At 39.9% G+C, this 21,239-nt stretch overlaps 1 protein-coding gene across 1 annotated transcript; it reads right to left on the bottom strand.

Annotated features, from left to right (window-relative positions):
• Nucleotides 1-13,202: 13,202 nt before the first annotated feature.
• Nucleotides 13,203-14,849, bottom strand: LOC139445508 (uncharacterized). The gene has a single exon (XM_071226651.1). It carries the CDS (start codon nt 14,847-14,849, stop codon nt 13,203-13,205), a length of 1,647 nt encoding a protein of 548 aa, XP_071082752.1.
• Nucleotides 14,850-21,239: the final 6,390 nt, after the last annotated feature.

Below are 21,239 nucleotides of genomic sequence, written 5' to 3' on the forward strand. Positions count from 1 at the left end.
CTATCCTGTTAGCTTCTTCCAGCCAAAATGTAACTACATATTTTATATTATTGTCAACTTTAACTACTTGTATTGACATGTCATGAAGTCACCTATACTTCTTACAGTGGATGAGTGAGTTGCATTTAACACCGCTAAGATAATTTTTTCAGTCATATCACAGTGTGTCATCTCAATTCCAAGAGGAAACCGAAAATTGATGCCGACTTTGCTGGACACGTCACCAACCTTTGATAATTTGGTCAGGCTTGTTAAATGCAAATATCAGTTTTCACACCAGTGACATAAAGGTGTCTTTAAAACAAAATATGATAAAAGAATATGACCTTGACCTATGTCAATAATCAGGCTAAAAAACGGACAGTGTTCTAAATTTGGTGAAATGCATTAATATTTAATCTGCTTTAGGAGAGCATTCTGCGCTGACCTTAAATCATCTTGGGAAATACCCTAAATAATCCACACTAATTCTGAATTATCTGCAGCAATCTTTTTGTCATTAGTATCCATATTACATATAAAGAGTATATGAGTGAGTGAGTGAGTGAGTTGGGTTTAACGCCACTTTAAACAGTATTCCAGTTACATCACGTCGTGTCAGCTTAATGTGGGAGGAAAGCCTGAAGTGATGCAGGTCTCAGACGTTTACCACTTCGGTGAAACCCACGAGCACAGGTATGGTGCTGACAAACCTAGAAACATAATCAGGGCGAACCGGGTTTCGAACCCACAATCATAGGTTTCTGGCGTGCCCAAGGGACGCAACTCTGCACAGCGAATCGCGGCGCCTTAGACAACTGAGTATAGAAGGTCAACAGATGTTCAGCATAGTTGTTGTGTTTTACATTTGTAATTGAATCAATGTTCTTAAGAGAGACAGTGGAACTGTCCATGCACTGTTTTAGTTTCACAGAATCCACAATCATAGGTTCCTTTGGGACACACACAACCCTCTGTACAGTGAAATGTGTGGCGCCTAAAGATGACAAGGTCCTAATGCCAATCCAAGAATGGCAGCACAGACAGCCTGACACATCTTCAGATAAACCTTTGACAAAGTCATTCCCACCAAACTCAGAACACGAAGAAAATTTTACAATTAATTATTCATAATTGTTAACTTATGGTTGCTTGAAAAACTTTTGACATATGAGTAGAAATAATAAAGAAATTTGATGATTTGGCTCCATATATTTTCATTAACTGAAAACGTACACTGATGGGTGTAAGGTGGTGACAATTAATGAATGACAAATGAGGGAACTTGTAATTATGAAAAGTTGAATTATGTCCCTTCAAAAGCAGTCTTCTATTCCTATAAAAAGGCACAAAAATCCTGTAAGATCAATAAATCAACATTCAATCCTGTCTCAAATGACAGGAATTGATTCCTTTGTTTATTTGAAGATGTGCCCTAACGAGTCAGCTTGACATATTCCTGCACATTGGTACGATAACATTTAGAAAGTAATTATTTCGTAAGAAATTTGAGATGAAATCATTTTTTGTTCATTACAGACGCAGTCATATGGGTCAGACTGACATGTCAATGTTGAATAAAATCGTGTTGAATAAATAAGTGCAAAGCTAAAATCAAGCAATAGTTTAACATGACATTACTCTTTCAAGCTAAAAATGCAAAATTATGATTTTATGTTTCCATCAATATTTTGTTATATGACGGCGGTCTGTAAATAATCGAGTCTGGACCAGACAATCCAGTGATTGATATTATGAGCATCAATCCATGCATTTGGGATCGATGACATGCATCAACCAAGTCAGCGAGCCTGACCACCCGATCCTGTTTGTCGCCTTTTATGACAAGCATAGTCACCTTTTACGGCAAGCATGGGTTGCTGAAGACCTATTCTACCCCGGAATCTTCACGGGTCCCCATACAAAAGACCTATGATTTCCTGTAGTGCAGCTAAGTAGTCATTATGACCCCCAATTTTAAGAGGCTTGGGCAAACCCTGTATCCCCTGCTTAGATAAGGACCTTCACATGAAGTTTTCTCACTTTATTCACCGGCATTTACTTTATTATGACAATCACTGGATTTTCTGGTTCAGACTCGATTATTTACAGATCACCGTCATATAACTGGAATATTGTTGAGTGCAGTGTTAAACAACAAACAAACAAACAAACTTGATTCATGAAAATTGTGTGAATGGTTGGTGCTACCAATAGAGCAGGACATGTGATTTTGTTAATGTCCTTTACAATAAAGGGGTAAACTCATTTTTCCCTTGTAATTGGGAGAAGGAAAGGTCAATAAATTGGTTAGGTTTCAAAACTGAAGACGAAATGCACAGCAATTTATTCCTGAATCTTTTTTAATCAAGTTGAAGATACACATGAAAAAAAAAATAATTCTAACATCAATGAAAACTCTTCATGTTACAAATGTGGAAGTGATCTTTTTTAGTTCTGTCAGACTACGAAGATATGTTTACCACCTGTTCGAAATAAATATAGATCCTCAACAGAAACGTAACCTAAAACACTGATTGGCAGAAAAAATAAGTTAGCATGGAAAATGAGAAACTATTTTTTTTATTTTTACACCTTACTACAAATGCAAGAACTTTGACAGTACAGTAATTAGGGAAAATATTTATGTGTTCATTACAGCAAGCTGAAAAAAATAGGCTCTAGTTATCATTAAAAAGATTTTGGTGAAGGCAATAATGGTTGAAATGAGTACCAGAAATGTTTTTCACATTCACCAAATTACATTCAATACTAGTCGAGTTGTATCTGGGACAGAAGCTTCACCACATTTAGATCGAGTATCCCCCTTAGGGAAGACAAAGAATATCTGATCTCAACTAAACATCCCTTTTGCATGCTGAAACAACATTTTTAAAGATGGATGCCCTCAAGCTACCATCATGCACCACACTTCCTGTTCAGCTCCATCTGGTGGCCATGTAAGAAGTACATCTAGAAGCAGCTGGTGAAAACTCAAGTTTCCAGCTCTGTTTTCTTATCAGGTCACTGCACGTTTACAAAAATCTAACCAGGTTTGTCAGAGAGACTTGCGGAATCAATCACTCACACCATGATGATAATTGATTTACTTCTTTCGCAGTCCTGTTTGTGGGTCCTTCCCAGACAAACAGCAACACACAATGACTATAGCTGTTAGACAGGCTCCCTCTGTCTCGTAATACGAAATGACAAGAATTTCAATTGCCTTATCCTTCATATAAGATGAATGAATTATCAATATAAAACTGAAAGCTTCAGTGAAAACAAAATGATAACATGATCAATTGTGACTACAGCTGCTGGTTTAGATACTTTTCTGGGGTATACAAGAAATAGATTTTCAATGAGTGAGTGTGTGAGTAAGCATCATGTGTTTAGCGCCACTTTGACCAGAATTTCGTTAATACATTGGAGTAGGTCTTTGGGCAGGCTGTTGCATGAGTGAACAACCCACATGGTTTCTATTGGTTTCCTTATAAGGGGGTCGTAAGTGTAGGGGGGCCAGTAATTCTCATTTTGTTTCAAAGATTTCCTTAGAGTTATTCTTTTGTCAAAGATTTCACCATGACATTTTAGAATCCTGCATTCTGATTGTCGCGCCAGCAGTACAGAATGTATGTTTATATAGACAATGATCTTGCTGATGACTATACAAGAAAACATTTATTCAGAAGCATATACTGAACTTACTTCTTTAGCATTGCTAAATAATCACAGTTTTGTAATTCCTCCATTATTTACGGCAAGTGTGGCAATATATTTCAAGCAGAAATATTAATGAACAAATACTTAGAGAGTGTATTGTAAACTGCCAGTAACATCAAACGGCTCGACTTCTGGGGCGTACTCTGTCACACACAAGGACATCATATTTGCTGCATCATAACGCTTCAATGCCCATCTGTAGATGTTATCACGATAGTGGTGCTACATTACAAAGGTCACTTCATTTTCTGTTAGGGGTTTCAGTTTGAATAATACTTACAGTATATCTGTCTACATGATTTTATTGTGTCTACATGATTCCTGAATTTACCCTTTCCTGCTGAACACATCAACCAAGGACACATCACTATCCATTCCCGCAATAACCAGTGAGTTGTGTTATGGTAGAATTGACATTCTACTGTGTTTTTCAAATTAAAGGTTTCAAACTTTGATTTGACACCTGTTAATCTTTCAAAGTTGAAAATTCATGTCATAGAGTTCAATTACTGGTCCTTTAAGGATGGGGGTGATTTCGAACAAACCTTTTTACAACATTGATGCAGCCATGAAGGCCATCTACATTCTATCATCACTCCAAATCACTAGCTGGGTTTGATTTCTAAATATGACAAGCAGCAATTCTACAAAACAGAATAGCTCTAGCATTGACTATCACAATCGATCAACATTGATGGGTGTCCATTTGACCAAAAGGAGGTTCCAAATAAGACTGTTTGGCTTGGTTTGTGCTAATAATCCACAGATCAATTAGTCAAATGAATGTTTGTTGACAGAAGCGGGCTCTTCTCCACTAATTGTCAGCCTTGTCTGACATTTCAGATACCAAGGGTTGCTAGTCACCCACAGTTGCCATGACGAGTTACAAGTTGCTCTAGTCACTACACAGATGTCCTGAAGTTTCAGACTGATATGAAAATAAAGGGACCCACTGCCTGTATTAAAAATACCAAATAGATGTGGAATAATGAGCAAACAGTACGATTGAACAAACAGTGCGACCTGCACCTGCAACCAAAATTGTGCTCGTGCATGTTTGTTGTTTAACTCCGCACTCAACAATATAATTTGTTTGTTTGTTGTTTAATTGCAATATTGCATATATAAATATATATATCCATATATATATATGGATCAGACAATTCAGTCATCAAGATCATCGATCCATGCAATTGGTATACAATGACATGCATCAACCAAGTCAGCTAGCCTGACCACCCGATCCCATTAGTCTCCTCTTACGGCAAGCATGGGTTGCCAAAGAGTGTTGCGAAGTGAGTGAGCCAATAAATATTGTAAAAAAGTAAAACACAAAATATTTCAAGGCTTAATTTCTCACCAAAACCAACCTGCCTCACTTCATAACAGGAATCCTTTGGGCAAGTGGAATTTTATTGTGTACTAGAACTTGACAACGTTATCATTATCATGATTATTCAGCAAGTGGGAAAACAGGTCAACTTCCTGGTTCACTATTGAAACAGGAAGTTGAAATTTACATAATCTTGTATATCGCTCTGAAATGTCAAATCCAAACTGTCCATCCAAGATCGAAATCTCATAATGATGAGAGCTCCGTTTTCTGCCCATTTGGACCTTGATGTGTTGCATCTGTGGAATGTACACACAAGTCAAATATTTTAAATCTAAGTGCCTGTGGCTAACCACAAATGTATCAATGTTTTTGTTTCTGCCAGACTTGCCTGACCAGATGGAGACCAGCAGGCCTACAGCCATGACAAACAAGGATCTGTATCTCACAACAAAAATAGCATCTGCTTCAAATATCTGAAGGCCATTTATCTTACAAATAAAGAAGAGTAATATCCATCTGGCCTGTTTGTACTTTCAACAGATTATCAAGGACTCAAAACACAACATGAAATTTATCAAGGTGTCAAACTTGGGTCATTATCTGTGATTATGTTTTTGGAATTTAACATTTCCAAACATGATTGATAATAGCAGAATTTGCAAGTTGACAAGATGCATTCATGAAACATTAGCAGCAGGCCATTGCTTCTTTGCCTCAACAGCTGCAGAGCAATCAATAACTCTAGAACAGACTTTGTTTGATGAACATTACATTTTATTTTAAAGCTTTCAGTAGTAACATCTCCAGCCTTGAGTGTGGAATGATTGCCATATGCAATGCTTGCATCTTTAGCAAATCATGACTCTGAGACTCAAGGAGAACCTTTTTTCAAACATTTCTATGAAATCAGTTGAAACTGACAATATCTGAGGGTTGTGCTGTTGAATGTTGTTCTGCTGTTATATTGGTGATGCACACACCAATAACAAAAAGCCTGGAATTGGTGCCCATGGTGGGAATCAAACCTAGATTATTTCCATGAAATGAAAACACACCTACCACTGGGCTCAGAAAAAAGGTGGGAACAATGAACAGGTGTGAAAATAAGTGGAGTGAGTGAGTTGGAATTAACACCACTTTGAACAGTAACCTAGTTACATTACAGCATGTCAGCTTAATGTGGAAGGAAAACCCAAAGTGAAGCAGGTCTCAGACATTTACCACTTGGTGAAACTTATGAGCATGGGTATGGTGCTGACAAACCTAGAAACATAATTGGGCCGATCACACAATCATAGGTTGCTGGTGTACCCAAGGGATGCAACACTGCACAGTAAGTTGCAGTGTCTTAGCCGACTGGGACACCCAAGCCCAAGAATATCAGTGGAACAAGTGATGAGTACCCAGCAGATCAGGAACCCCGTAACAAAGTAGTCGCGAAAATATGATGAAACAGATTTACGTTTTATAACACAACTTCTTGTACTTCTGTTTTCAGCTTCCCATCTATTAGGTTTAATATAAGTAAGGCTGTGGTTCTGATAAAACTTAATTTCACCATAGGGTAATTTAGCAGGAAGGAAGGTTGGACGGGAAAAGCAACTGTACTATGTTGGAGACCTACTGTACGTGAGCACTGTACATACATGAATACTGGTATGTGTGCCCTTTGTACTACAGGGTTGGGGTTTTGCACAGGAGCATCAAATTGTGGGTGTGTCCAGATGGGGTGGGAGGCTTCTTAGTGTCTATCTGCAGTGTTCCACGAAATCATTTCCGCTTACCGTTACCTCAACCTCAAACAACAGTTATCCTGCCCTTGTTTGCTATCAATGCAGCAATGTCTGAATTGTCTTCATCTTCCCAAAAAACAACTGTAACTTAGACAAGTAAAATATCAATCTCCATAATTCAACCATTATGATGATGTAGCAGGGCGTGGAGTCATCCCACAGATGACATCCTTGCCTTGTCAGCTTGCTGACAGGGTTAACCTCTTTCGTCATGTGGACAAGGCGTCCGACCTCGGATCAGAAGGTCTGTGGTTCGAATCCCATCACGGGACTCGGAAATTTTATGGCCGCTACAATGACATCACGCTATTGTTGTTGCACATGATTCTGAGCCAGGAATTGACTGGCCATTCTGAACATGCATTTTCACTGATGCAACTATAGGTCATCATGCAAAACTATGGAGAAATCATACATCAGCCAGAACAAGGTTTAAGTCGGAAAAGAGGTAAATTCATTCTACTGCTGGGAACAACAGATTCGAGTGATTTCTCCATTACATATTAATTCTTTTCAAGATCTCTGAGTGTAACTGTACAATGACCCTCTACCCAGCATGCGCATGATGCCTTGGCCCAGAGGTTCTTGTTGTGGTCCTCACCGCGTTCCCCCCCCGCCCAACACTATACTGACAAAACCAGTCAGTGGTCAACGTGTGACAGTTTACCACTGTACTCCTTCAGTTCCCTGGACTTGCACCATCACCAAGGTGGCCACTCCCCCCTCCCCACAACTGTCCCTCCCAAAGGAAAGCATACAACACATTAATCATTGTACACCCAATAACAATGATAAATCATTCCCCAAGATGACCACTTATCCACCTAGACCCAAATGCACCTGTTTCGCCTCCCACCCTCCCTTAGGTAAATGTGACCCCTTTTATAATTGCACCATTGTACACCTAACATTACGATGATAAATCATCATTCCCTGAGGTGACACTATCTACCTTCACCAAAGTGCACCTGTTTTGCCTGCCACCCTCCCTTAGGTAAATGTGACCCCTTTTATAATTGCACCATTGTACACCTAACATTACAATGATAACTCATCATTCCCTGAGGTGACACTATCTACCTCAACCAAAATGCACCTGTTTTGCCTCCCACTCCCCAAAGGTAAGTGTGTGACCCCTTTTATCATGGTGCCATTGTAAACACTGCATAGCAGTGATAAAGCAGCACCATTCCCCAAGGTGACCACTTAGCCCCCTCCACCCAAACACACCTCTTCCTCCCTTCCTCTTCCTCTCCCCTCCCTCCCGAAGGAAAGTGTGTGACCCCTGCTATCTCATCAGTTGCCCATCCTGTCTGCTTCTGTTGATGAGATTATCTGTCCGATCATCCATGGATCATTCAGACAAAAGGGGGATAACTTCAAGGGCAGTCATATCTCGGTTCATCTCAACAAAACAAGTCCAGAAATGTGGACAATGCCTCAGAGATAGATTGAGAAGGAATTTCAGCATTTCTGTTGTTTTGTCTTGGAACCTTTGGGTTCCATTTCAAGTTGGAAGCGAATCACACACTGATGATGCCGATACTGCCATGCTTTCTTAGTGTCATGTGTTGTGTTGGGGAGCCAGGGCCTTTTGAGGTACAGCTCTGTTCTAGATGTCTAATGACTTCATTCTTTCTATGTGAGATAGTAAGATTGATCTCTCCAGGCAAATACACACATTTGCAGTAATACAAACAGAATTATATAACAGAACCTTAAATATATGTGTCCGAATACAAATATGCTCTTACATCTTCGATGATTCAGAGTAATGCACACATCTGTGTACAGAGAACATAGTGTCGTAGATATTACATAGATGAGAATATTTGCTTACTTCAGCACTTCAAACAAATAACAACGCCTACAATGATAACATGCTTATCTTGTTCACAGATAACTGTTTGGGAGTTTCTTGGGCTAAAGAAATCATCAAAGAAGTGTGGCTTCTTTCAGTCTCCTTAGGCTTAAGTTTTGAACCTATATATTGATTCTATATGACTATGACAACTGATTGTCAGTTCTGACAAAATGCAGGTTTCTTTCAAACAATTGTGGACTGACACAAAAATCCCTGAAAATATCTGGTCACAAGTACATCCTTCAGAACCTTAAGCAAAACTGTCACGTCTATAGTTCGCAGGCACCTTGCTCTTGCACTTCAGCCCATGGTCACTAGAACAAACAGGTGTACTATCACCTGAGTTGGGGCGGTCGGGTAGCCTAGTGGTTTAAGCGTTCGCTCGTCACGCCGAAGACCCGGGTTCGATTCCCGACATGGGTACAATGTGTGAAGCCCATTTCTGGTGTCCCCCGCCTTGATATTGCTGGAATATTGCTACCAAGAAACGTTATTTGGGCAAATCCAGGATTCGAACCTACGATAAAAGGTTCCTTACCGCTTTAAGGGAGGCAACTCCAGGACCAGTAATACCCCCTTGTTTTTCAGTCTGTGGGATAGTCATTACACCATACCTTCACATACTTCATGTTGTAGTTTACTGATATGCTTATCAACTGACATATCTAACATTCAACATACAATATGCACACCTTTTGCATACATCATATATGTCGCCAATGACAGTCCCTCCTTGACTGAAGGACCCATGAAGATCTGGGTTAGAATAGGTCTTCAGCAACCCATGCTTGCCATAAAAGGCGACTATGTTTGTCGTAAAAGGCGACTAACGGGATCGGGTGGTCAGGCTTGCTGACTTGGTTGATGCATGTCATTGATCCCAATTGTGTGGATCCATGTTCATGAAGTAAATCACTGGATTGTCTGGTCCAGACTCGATTATTTACAGACCACCATTATAGAGCTGGAATATTGCTGAGTGCAGCGTAAAACAACAAACCAAACCTAACCTTGACTGAAGACTAATTCTAGTCCAGAATTAACACCAAAGTCAAAGGAATTCATACCACAGGGGCATAGACATAGGTGAATTTATTTTCTCTAATTCTCCCTAAATATCAAACATTCCTAGCTGTTTCTTTGATAGGCATTTAGAAGTTGGAGTACTAAGTAAGGATAAGAATTTATGGATGAACAACTTCTTTATTACAATTAAGAGCGACGTTTCGGTGTAGGTTCTAACACCGTTATCACTTGCTTGATAACAGTGTTAGAACCTACACCGAAACGTCGCTCTTAACTGTAATAAAGAAGTTGTTCATCCATAAATTCTTATCCTTACTTTATTCCTAGCTGTTCTTTGCAACAAATGTGTACGAAAGATGTCACATTTTCAGACCAAGATATAACTTTTGTTTCCAAAGATAGCATGACATGTAATATTAATATTCATCTTTATGAAATGATGATTGTCCACTTGGAAGGTGTCAGATAGCTTCACCATCAAAGGATTATGGATATGGTAGTGATAGATGTGTAGGCAATCTTACAACCAATGATTATGGTGCTGGCGATTGTCCGATTCTTTTCAACACAATTTGTGACAAATCAACTTTGTTCTACCTAGGACTATCAGACGTTCGATAACTTGACCCTGGCACAGTCTACACATCAGTGATGAGCTCCCTCCCTGACAATTGGTACATGCTTTTCAGCAGGTCGGTGATAACCTCAGATTGTGTTGAAATATGTACGTGTTTATCTCATTGTATAATCGGAGTACAACCACAACGAATGGGCTCTTTTAGTTTTGCGCCTGGTCAACATTTCCGATAGATTAGTGCTGCTGTTTTTATGACCCTGTGTTTATGACTCTTGTTCATGAATAACATTTTCACTTTGAACACTCTTTTTAGAAAACGCTTAAATATTTCAAACCAACTACGAATGGGGTGCAGCCCGGACGTATTTTCTATATATCCGTCTTTGGGTGCAGCAAAACCAATTATTTATCTCGGAAATTAGTGCTATTTAAAATGTCACAATTGTCATGATGATATCTATCGATCGGTGTACTGGTACTGCGACGTACGTTAGGTGTACTATACTTTTGATTGACGTATTATACGCCGATCTCTGGTTATCACTGACGTGGTCGTAGTTCATTGTATTTATACACCATCTGCAATGATCACCTTCAGCTTTGTTGGAAAGTTTCTTATCATTCTGATTATCGATTAATATTCTGTCACTAAACACTTGTAATATCTTCAAATTGTAATATCAACATCTGTCTAAACCTGCAAACATAAAGAATGAAGGCCAACCTGTCTTGATGCCAGTGTCTTCTCACTTCCAACTTGCCTGCCCATTTTGCACGTGCACGCACGGGCCGCGATGTCCTTGGTTGAACTTAGGAACAGGGTCATGTGGGGTTTCCTATCACACATCCAAAGGTTCGAAATGTTAAAGATTTTCCGTTGGTCTCAAAATACTTAAAAGGATATTCAAACGTGTTATTTTGTCATTAAGCATTCAAATATGAACAAGTCACTTCAGTAAAGTGCACATTCCAACTTTTTGGTGACTTTTGGTAAAAATTCCTTTTGGTAAAGGTTAAAGTAATTTATTCCCTGCATGTTGGTTGGTTTGTTGTTTGACGCGGCACTCAGCAATATTACAGCTATATGACGGCGGTCTGTAAATAATCGAGTCTGGACCAGACAATCCAGTCATCGATCCACGCAATTGGGATCGATGAGATGCATCAACCAAGTCAGCGAGCCTGACCACCCGATCCCGTTAGTCACCTTTTACAACAAGCATAGTCGCCTTTTACGGCAAGCATGGGTTGCTGAAGACCTCTTCTACTCCGGATCTTTGGGACAAGGGGATCATAGCTAACTTGTCAAGCAATTGATGCTATTATTGTACTGTGTTTCAGCAATGATTGGGACAGGGATCATTGCTGAAACAGTACAATAATAGCATCAATTGCTTGACAAGTTAGCAAAATAAATTATTTCATCGTATGGGGACATTTTGTGCTGCAATAATATATGCAATTTCAGTCCTTTGAAAAAATTGAATAATATCGAAAACATTTTCAAATTCCACTAATCTGAACAATATTTATCCTGGCACCCATTTTTGCAATTACGATACATAAAATAAGTAGAGCGGGTGGGGCAGTACTCGGACACTTAACGTTCCTAACGGCATGCAAGTTGAACCAAAGTACCTATTGACTTTCTTTCATCGTATATGTGAAGGAAGGTAACTGCTGTGGTGATTATACTCGGTAGTGGTTGTGTTCGTGCGCTTGTTTCAGCAAATTCTTATGATATTTACTCGACGACTACTTCGGTAGTAATCGGACGCCTGCGGTTGAAGTCGGACACCCTTGCGGCAGTACCCGGACACTTTAAGAATTTTTTAAAAATGTCTTAACCGAATATAACATAATTACAATTGTGTTTTTTTTTTACTGTGTCAATGAGAACATCAAAATAATAGCAACATAAATACAACTTCATTGGCTTATCTTCTCATTTTGGCATCACTGTACACAGATACATGTGTTGTTTTTATACTGACATTAGGTTTCTTCTCAGTCACTAAACCCAAACGCTGTCACCATCGAATCCTGTTTCATTCAGTCTTTCTATTATTTTGAATAAAGTACGACGTTGTGGCTTGATACGCAATAAATAAAAACAGTCTAGTTTTGGGCCCCCACCCCTAACAGGCCCGCTGTGAGTAATTCTACCAGTAAAGAACGGTGTCACATTTAAAACGCAATCTTCCATCATCAGAGGAGTGAGTACTCCTGACAACTGTAAGGGAACTCTGCCGACGACGCGGCCAGCTATGTCCCGTAAAACCTGTCTATTGGGTGGGGGCCGGACTTCCAGATCTAAACTACGAAAATGTATGTCAGCTTCATCGGGAATACTAATTTTGAGAGCGTTTACGTCATATATGTTTTCTGGTTCCTGATTCATCTTCAGTGCCATAAATGGTAACGGCTTCACATGATACACATGGTACCTATGAAGAAAGAAAATATAATATGAGAAGTGGCAACATTCGCTAAATAATCTTCCGTTGTTAATTAGGTGCAAAGTCTATCATTAACCTGGTACTTCATAGTTGTCATATATTTCCCAAAAACTTATACTCATAGAAATAAACCAGTACATCAAATGAATATAGTTTCAGGTTTAATATTACCCAGTTATTGACGAAAATATTGCGATGGGTTTCGTGCTATGGTGATAGCTGACAGCATTGGTGTCTATACCCCACCCTGGTGGTCCAGAGTATGCATGAATCTCGTGGAAAAGGGCGTCAAAGGGATATTCCATTTTTCTGTTAAAATATGAAAAATATGTTCATTTTTTGTACATTTTAATGTGAAATGAACACTGATTTCACTTCTTTCAAAAAAGCAAACTGTGCCAACAATAACATTCACATTGCAGGGAAACGGGTTTTTTCCCTCTCAGCTACAAGTGTCACACGTGAAGGGAAGGTCGGCGAGTTGTTGATGTGTTAATGTCTGGTATCCCAGGCAATTCTTGTGGAACCATTTGGTACAATTAAGACACCCCACCCAGTCATCATTTGCCGCCAAATCCCGACCCAAACAAAGGTGACAAAAATCCCGGAGGGAATCATCGGAAAAATCGATGTCGTCGTCGTATTCGTCGTCATCCATGTAGGGAATCTCGGATTCAGAGAGATCTTCGTCACTGTCTAGTGTTGCTTTGCTTTTCTTTTCTATTTGTTTTAAGAGTTTGTATGCCTTTTTCTCGTCTTCTTGCTTTCTCTTTTGCACACGCTTCTCTTCCCGTTCTTTTTCCCTTAGGGCTTTCCGGGCTGCTTTCTCTTCTTCTCGTTTAAGCTTTATTTCCTCTCTCATTCGCTTTCTGCTTTCTTTCATCTGTTTCTCTTCCTCTGCCTTTCTCTTCTTTTCAAGGAGAAGTTCCCTGATGTCTTCTCCTGAGGCAGATTTGGGTAACACTGTAGGTTTATACTTTTGGGTACGGCTCCGTACTTTAGGGAGAACTAAATATTTGTCAAATGCGTCACTGGAAGATGTGTGGGCTGTGGCTGATGTAGAATGTAAGACGAGGTGTGAAGTGTCTGTTTGGGGTGTTGTGCTATGTGCAGTTTGTGATTGTACTGGTGCATGAGGGTCTGTATGGGGTGATGGCAGAGTTGTTTGTACGGCTGGTGAGGATGCATATTCTGGTGATGTTAGTGTAGCGGAAGGTTGGGATGGGGTGTCTGCTGGGGGTGCAAATGTGAATGTTCTGACTGTGGATGGGGTTACAGGGGTTGACTGAAGGACTGGTTTGCATGGTTCAAAGATGGTGCTGGGTTTTAATTTCTGATTATCGGTAACCTTACCAGGATTGAGCGGAAACAGCCCTGATTCGAGGAAACCCCTCTTCGCATTTTCTGTTGTAGCTGCCCTTACCCAAGCAGTTTTAAATACACTGGCAAAGGTACATTTCCTAACACATTCGCCGATGTTTGAAATCTGAAAATCTCGGACAGATTGGCGCCATGCATGTTTGAGTGGACTGAACAAGCTCAGGTCCAATGGCTGTATAACATGTGATGCGTGTGATGGGAGACAGTACAGGACGATGTTGTTCTCCACACAAACAGTGCACGCTTCAAGGGTAAGGTGCGTTGAATGACCGTCCAGAAACAGAATTATTGGTTTCTTGATTGCCTGTTTATCGACATGGGGAATGAAACAAGTTTTAAGCCAAGAAACAAATAGTTCTGCGTCCATCCAGCCATTCTCGGTTCGCCCTAGAACCGCCTCCTCAAAACCATCTAGGGGGTTGTATTTGAACCTGCTGCCGGGAAAGACGATCATGGGGGGAGTGTAGTCACCTGAAGCACTTGCACAAGCAAGAACTGTTATCTGGCTCTTGTCTGAGGCCGAGAAGTTATAAACTGTCTGGGATCCTCGTTCGGCCAGAACCCTACCACTCTTTGGACACATGGGGAAACCCGACTCATCAGCATTATACAGCCTTGATGGGTCATGCAAGATGTCTGAATCAGTTTTGTCAGCGATGTAGGTTGTGAAGGTATCAAACCAATCAGCAATTTTTTGTTGTGATACCATAGCACGTTCTTTTGAAAGTTGTGTTGGTGTTCTTACTGATATTGTAGGGTTTCGTTTTAAGAAAGCCCTAAACCAATCCCTACCAGGTCTGTCATCAGTAAAAGGATTCTCCCTACCATCTAATTTGATTATTTTCTGGACCGTGTCTAACAGTTCGTCCCTTGTCCGGCCGTACCCTATACTCAACATGTGTATAGCCCAATCTGAAAGATGTCTTTCCTCGTCTTTTGATAAGATGGGTGAAGGACCTTTGCGGTAAACAAGAGGTACTTTATTTGAGAGTTTGTCATGCAGAGTACTTTTTGGTATACCAAAAGCGACGGCAGCTTTGCGTGCAGACATCTGCTTGGCGTTAACAGCATCCATAGCCCGCTTTAAGTTTTCAATTGAATAGGCAGGCTTTCCTCCTCGAACGCTCATTTTAGCAAATCTACACAGACGGTCCTACAATATAATTAGAACTAGTCAATGGAACTATCATATCCATATACTGAAGAATAACGGGAATGTTACTGATACGTAATAACTTCTGTTATCAGATTAGAATGAATGAGGGTACTGATGGGTGACACGTAAAAAACGTTCAGTTTCATCGCAAAAGTAAAATATGACTGATAAACGACACTGAGATAACGTCTTTTTATGAGATTGACAGTTACAGAATGTTTACACTAAAAGCATGCAACTGACATACTGTACGTATTAACCCCCTGAATAACACCCCCAAAGACAAAGTCACGTGCACCACCCCACCCCATCCCCAATCAGAACCCTCTTAAAGTATGTCACTGGCGATCGAAAAAAACCTATTTTTTCATTTTGCATTTTCTTAATAGCTTTTTTTCAATTATTTTTATTTTAAAAAATTCTGATATGTATTTCCAAATTTTATTTGTCGACTGTCCGAGTACTGCCTTCCCACGTAATTTCTCCGAGGTAGTAGTCGGACACAGCTTAATTAGGTTATTTTTAGAATTTTCGCGCCAAACGTTTCCATGTTGGCACGGTCGATTCACAAGAAGTCGCCAAAAACAGAAAAAGCAGACCAGAAACTAGTCGTGAGGAATCTATAACCTTATGATCAGAAACTACAATGCATTGCCAAAACGCAACAAAATGCGTGGGCGACATGGTCACGTGGGAAAACATGCACACGAGCTTTTATCGTGAGTGTTACCAGTAGCAGACGAATCTTTTCTGACGTCAGGGAGGAAGAGGAAGAAGCCTGCGTGAAAATTATGCCCATCAGTACTTTTGTTTATTGTGTACACGTGTTAATTTGCTGGGTTTCCGGGTACTGCCACTGTCCGAGTATTGCCCCACCCGCTCTACCTTAAGTTTTCAATTTGAAATTTCTTATCCTTACGTTTAAAATGTTATGAACCTTTATGATTTAAAAAAAAATATCTTAATTCCGTAAGTTATACACGGGCTGGATTGGTAAACAAGTCGTACGACTATAAGTACCTACAATCATAAATTAAAATGCAGCCAAGGTAGCAATGACTTCTAGATAATACCTTATGGATATGATGCCGGTGTGTCGGTGCGGGTAATAATCTATATGAACTGTTTAATGGTCAATAATAAATCCATTTGTCTGTTTAATATACTAGTGATCATGAACAGATGCCAAAATTGTTCAGTTAACGTTTGCGGTTTCTAAGGAATTGACAAAAAGTGCAGAATTGAGGTTCTATCCCATGGTATAGAAATGTGAGTTGGATCTTCATGGTGTTATAAGTTGGACGTATGAAGAATTAATGAGCAGTGTCCTCGCATATGGAACCACTGGAACAAGAGGGGTCTTCAGGGATGTGTCTGTCGCACTTTCAACTCACTACCCCTAGCCTGAGTCGCGAGTGACAGATTTGGCATTATCTCCATCCGTTGTCCAAGTATAAATGTCGTGTGTAATCATCAATTCTATTAATAATTCGTTTAAAATATCCTATGGAACCTGCGTTAGTCAAATCTGACGATAAATTGTTCCATAAGTTAGTGGTAGTGGGAATAAAAGATTTTGCATAGGGTTTAGTTCTGCATTAAATAACTTGTAAGTTGGAAGTATTCTTTAGGGAGTAATGACTTAAAATGGAATCCTGCGGCAGAACGAGATCAGGAAGATAATCGGGAGTTAACTTATTTACCCGTGATAGTAGAGCACCATTTTAAAACTATTTCGCCTTTCCCCGAGAGATTTGAACTTTGTTTCCTCATTTATCAATCGTAAAATTATCCCATATATTACCACAGTAATCAAAAGTGGGTGAGGTAAATTATGAATTATGTGTACATAGTCAAAAGCAATCTATAATGAACTGTCATATGATTATTTTGAGACAAATTACGGATGTTTTGGGGGCAATACACACGCACACACGCACACACGCACGCACGCTCTTACGCCTATGACCCCGTTATAGCGCATGGTTGCGACATGTTAAGTTTTTGCTCTTTTTCATTAGTAGGGAGAAATATTTATTTAAAAATATTAGCATAATTGCCTCCAGTTTGGAAATATAACAAAAATGCAGCTGATAAACGCATTGCTATATAAATACCGTTACAAAAAGACACGCGGATTATCACGTAATGAGTTCATGTTAACAAAAATTCAACACGGTTATGTACATTCAGTTCTTTCACAGCCTATGGCCGGTTATTCATTTCTCCCCGGAAATACGATATACTATTCAATGTAGCCCCGTTTCCAACATGCATAACCTGAACATATAGCAAATCAATACAGTAAAGGGGCGGTCGGGTAGCCTAGTGGTTTAAGCGTTCGCTCGTCACGCCGAAGACCCGGGTTCGATTCCCGACATGGGTACAATGTGTGAAGCCCATTTCTGGTGTCCCCCGCCGTGATATTGCTGGAATATTGCTAACAGCGGCGTAAAACCATACTCACTCACTCACTCACTCAATACAGTAAATGTTACTTATAAGTCTATGTAGATCGAATATAAGGAATATTTGTTTTCGTCCCGTTAGTAGGCGACACATTATAAAAAAAGACCATCAAATTTATTATGGTGAATTATACACAATCGCAATACCAGAGATTATGTAAAATGTAATTTGTTTAACTTAATTTATTTAGTGCGCGACATCATGAATTACAGCTTCTTTTGGAAAATAAGGGGTGCAGTTTCGTAATAAGAATCTGCACTGGAATTTGCCTTTACCCGGTCACATAATTATGTCTGTCAAGTTACTGCAAACACTTACTTGAATTCAATTTAAAATGTTCTTTTCACATTTCAATCTGGTTACAAAATCACCTGAAAACCTGATTGTGTAATCTTAACATTCATTTTTATAAGGAATTGAGTTCAAAAATAGTTCATCCATCGATTGCCAATTTTGGAAATAATTGCTTTTGACCTAACAATATTGCTTGCTTGTAAATGACACAGTAAAGGCGACATTTCGGTATAGATCTTTATACAGTTGTCAAGCAAGGCTCTCTACTTTGTAATGCCTAGCAAACAGTTCTAGACAAAGCTTTCAACAAATACTGACATACAAACGTTATATCCTGCAACAAGAACAATATTAAGCAGACGTATTTATTATTATTTGCAGAATAATAAATCCATGTTTAGTAAATGACATAATAAATAAATAATGAAATCATGTTTCGTGAGAGTTTGAATGTTTTTTTGTATTTAGAATTAGTTAGAATCGGATGTTGTCTATTTTGAATAATATGATCTGGGTTTAATGTTGTAAAAAAGTTCTCTATGTTGAATAAATGTATGTTGAAATGTAAATTTATTGTTTTCCATGACCAAATAATATAGTTGCTGCTGTTTTCGTCATGAATTTGGTGCCGTATTGACGCAGAGCCGTTTAGCCTGATCCCAGTGGACTTTGTGTGACCTCATTTCCTTAATCTGTTATAACATATTATACATCAAGATTATGTAAAGGTGAAGCGAAATAAGACAATATCCAATTATCTATTTAATTTTTATGACTTGGCCACAATTATGTCTCCTATAAATGCAAATCAGTCGAGCAGGGTGGACTAAAGAGGGCCAGAAACGATTAGTTATGTAGATATAAGCATTAACACGCAACAATGTGATGGGTGTATATAACATTATAACGCGTGAATTGCAACTCATGTATGCAAAGTCGCTTTAAGACATAAGTAAATACGAATAGCTAATATGATGTACGAGTATTTTATTTCCAAGCGATTCAAAAGTCAATTCTACATACTCTATTTTCCTTATGATATGCATGCTGCTGGCAAATGCTAATTTCACTCACGGAATTCGATTTGCTGTACACATGAAAGAACCCGAATGTAACCCCCACATAAACTCTCTTCAGTTGAATGGTATTATTAAACACTTATGTATGTAAAAAACGTATGTATATAAAACAGATTTGTCATTCGCTGGTCACTAATTTATAGGTCTGTGAAGCCCGTTTTGGGTGTCCCCCGCCGTGATACTGTTGGAACATTGATAACAGCGGCGTAAACGCAACCTCACTCACTCAACTACATCCATCTTGGCTTGCAACAGCGGCATAGTATAAGGGAGGTAACTCATGCTTAATGTGAGCTCAACATGATCAGATGTTTGGATACCCGCGTACATTTATAGTACGCGGGTTCGGTCCTCAATATCATGTTTTGCGTACACCGATGCAAAAGATCAAACATTGGTTGATATTAGTAAAATACTTCATTCTGGGGTACTAAGAATAAAGACGGTCATAAACAATGGAACTGTTTTTTTATGTTGAAATATTGATACATACTTGTGTAGCAGGCAATACATCCTATGTATGTCATTTTTTAGAAGAGTATACTTATTTCAGAAGGAACATATCTGATCCTATTTTGTTTTAAATGTTAAAAAAGATCGATGTCAGCCAAGGCCAATCCTTCCCCATCTCATTCTGCTCATGAATCAGCTGGGGGTGAGTGAGTGAGGGTGGTTTTATGCCGCTTTTAGGCAATATGACGACAGGGGACACCAGAAATGGGCTTCACACACTGTACCCATGAGGAATTGAACTCGGGTCCTCGGCGTGACGAGCGAACGCTTTAACTACTAGGCTACCCCACCGCCCCGCGTCAGCTAAGATGGGAGGTATATCTACACTCTTCAAAAAAAAGAAACGCGCCGGTAGATGTTTAGTAAATTTATTGTACCTAATAAAGTCGATATATTTAATTTAATATCATAGATACAAATATGAAATCTTGGAGTTCGATAGTCACATGTTGTCGTTGTACAAAGGCATTGAAAACTGTTCATTGCCATGTCACATGAGGCGACAAGGTTGCGCTGAACTCAGTATCTCGTGTGACCGCCCCGGGCAGCAATCACGGCTTTGCATCTCCTAGGCACTGACTGGATAAGTGTACGAATTCGGTCCTGTGGAATCCTGCGCCATTCTGCTTGTAACGCGTTGGCCAGTTGTGGGAGTGTCAGCGGCGTGTTCTGACGTTGACGTACACGTCATCACAGAGGTCTTCGATTATTAGGTTGAGATCTGGGGATCTCGACGGCCAGGGCAAAACGTTGACGTTGATGTGAGCTGTGTACGGTGGGGCGTTGTCCTGTTGAAACAGCTCCAATGATTGGAAGAAGGTGAGGTTGAAGAATTTGATTCATGTAGCGATTTGCTGTCAAATTACCCTGAAGCACAACCAAGTCAGATCACGTGGTGTAGGATATGGACCACCACACCATGACACTACCGCCACCGAAATTGTCGAATTCGCGTACACAATGTGGGGGAAAACGCTCATTTCGACGACGATAAACATGTTGTCTTCCATCTCGCCGGTGAAGAAGAAATCGTGATTCATCGTTAAACCACACTCGTCTCCAGTTTCTCAAATTCCAAGGCTGTAAGGTATGGCACCAACACAAGCGTCGCTGTCGATGGACCTGTTCTGGGTCGGATTCCAGCCTCGCGAAGATGGTTTCTGAGTGTCTGGTCCGATATCCTCCCCAAACCAGGGATGCGTCCTGCAGTCTCCGTAGCTGTGGCATTGCGATGACGTAGGTGGAGCAGTCGAATGTAGCGATCCTGTGCAGGGGTGGTAACTCTTGGTCGGTTCAAAGGCGGCAAATGGTGCTGTGCACGTGGTGGACGTTGAAGTGGCGTGCAACAGAAGGCTGCGATTCCCCTCTCAGGATACGTCCTATGGCGATGTTCCGATCGGCAGCGCTGAGTCTCGGCATTTTCGAACTTGAAAAATGTTGACAATTGTATGACAAATGTTTGGCTTATGCTTGTCTTTTTTTCCACAACCACGAGTTAGTGGCCATAACTTGCAAGTGCATTTTGCGTTACTGTTTTTCTCCATGACATTTTTTAACAAGTGTGAAAACAATGCCGTTTAAGACATTT

Source organism: Haliotis cracherodii, unplaced genomic scaffold (genome assembly GCF_022045235.1).
Source record: "Haliotis cracherodii isolate W230 unplaced genomic scaffold, xgHalCrac1.p SCAF_6, whole genome shotgun sequence".
NCBI lineage: Eukaryota > Metazoa > Mollusca > Gastropoda > Lepetellida > Haliotidae > Haliotis > Haliotis cracherodii.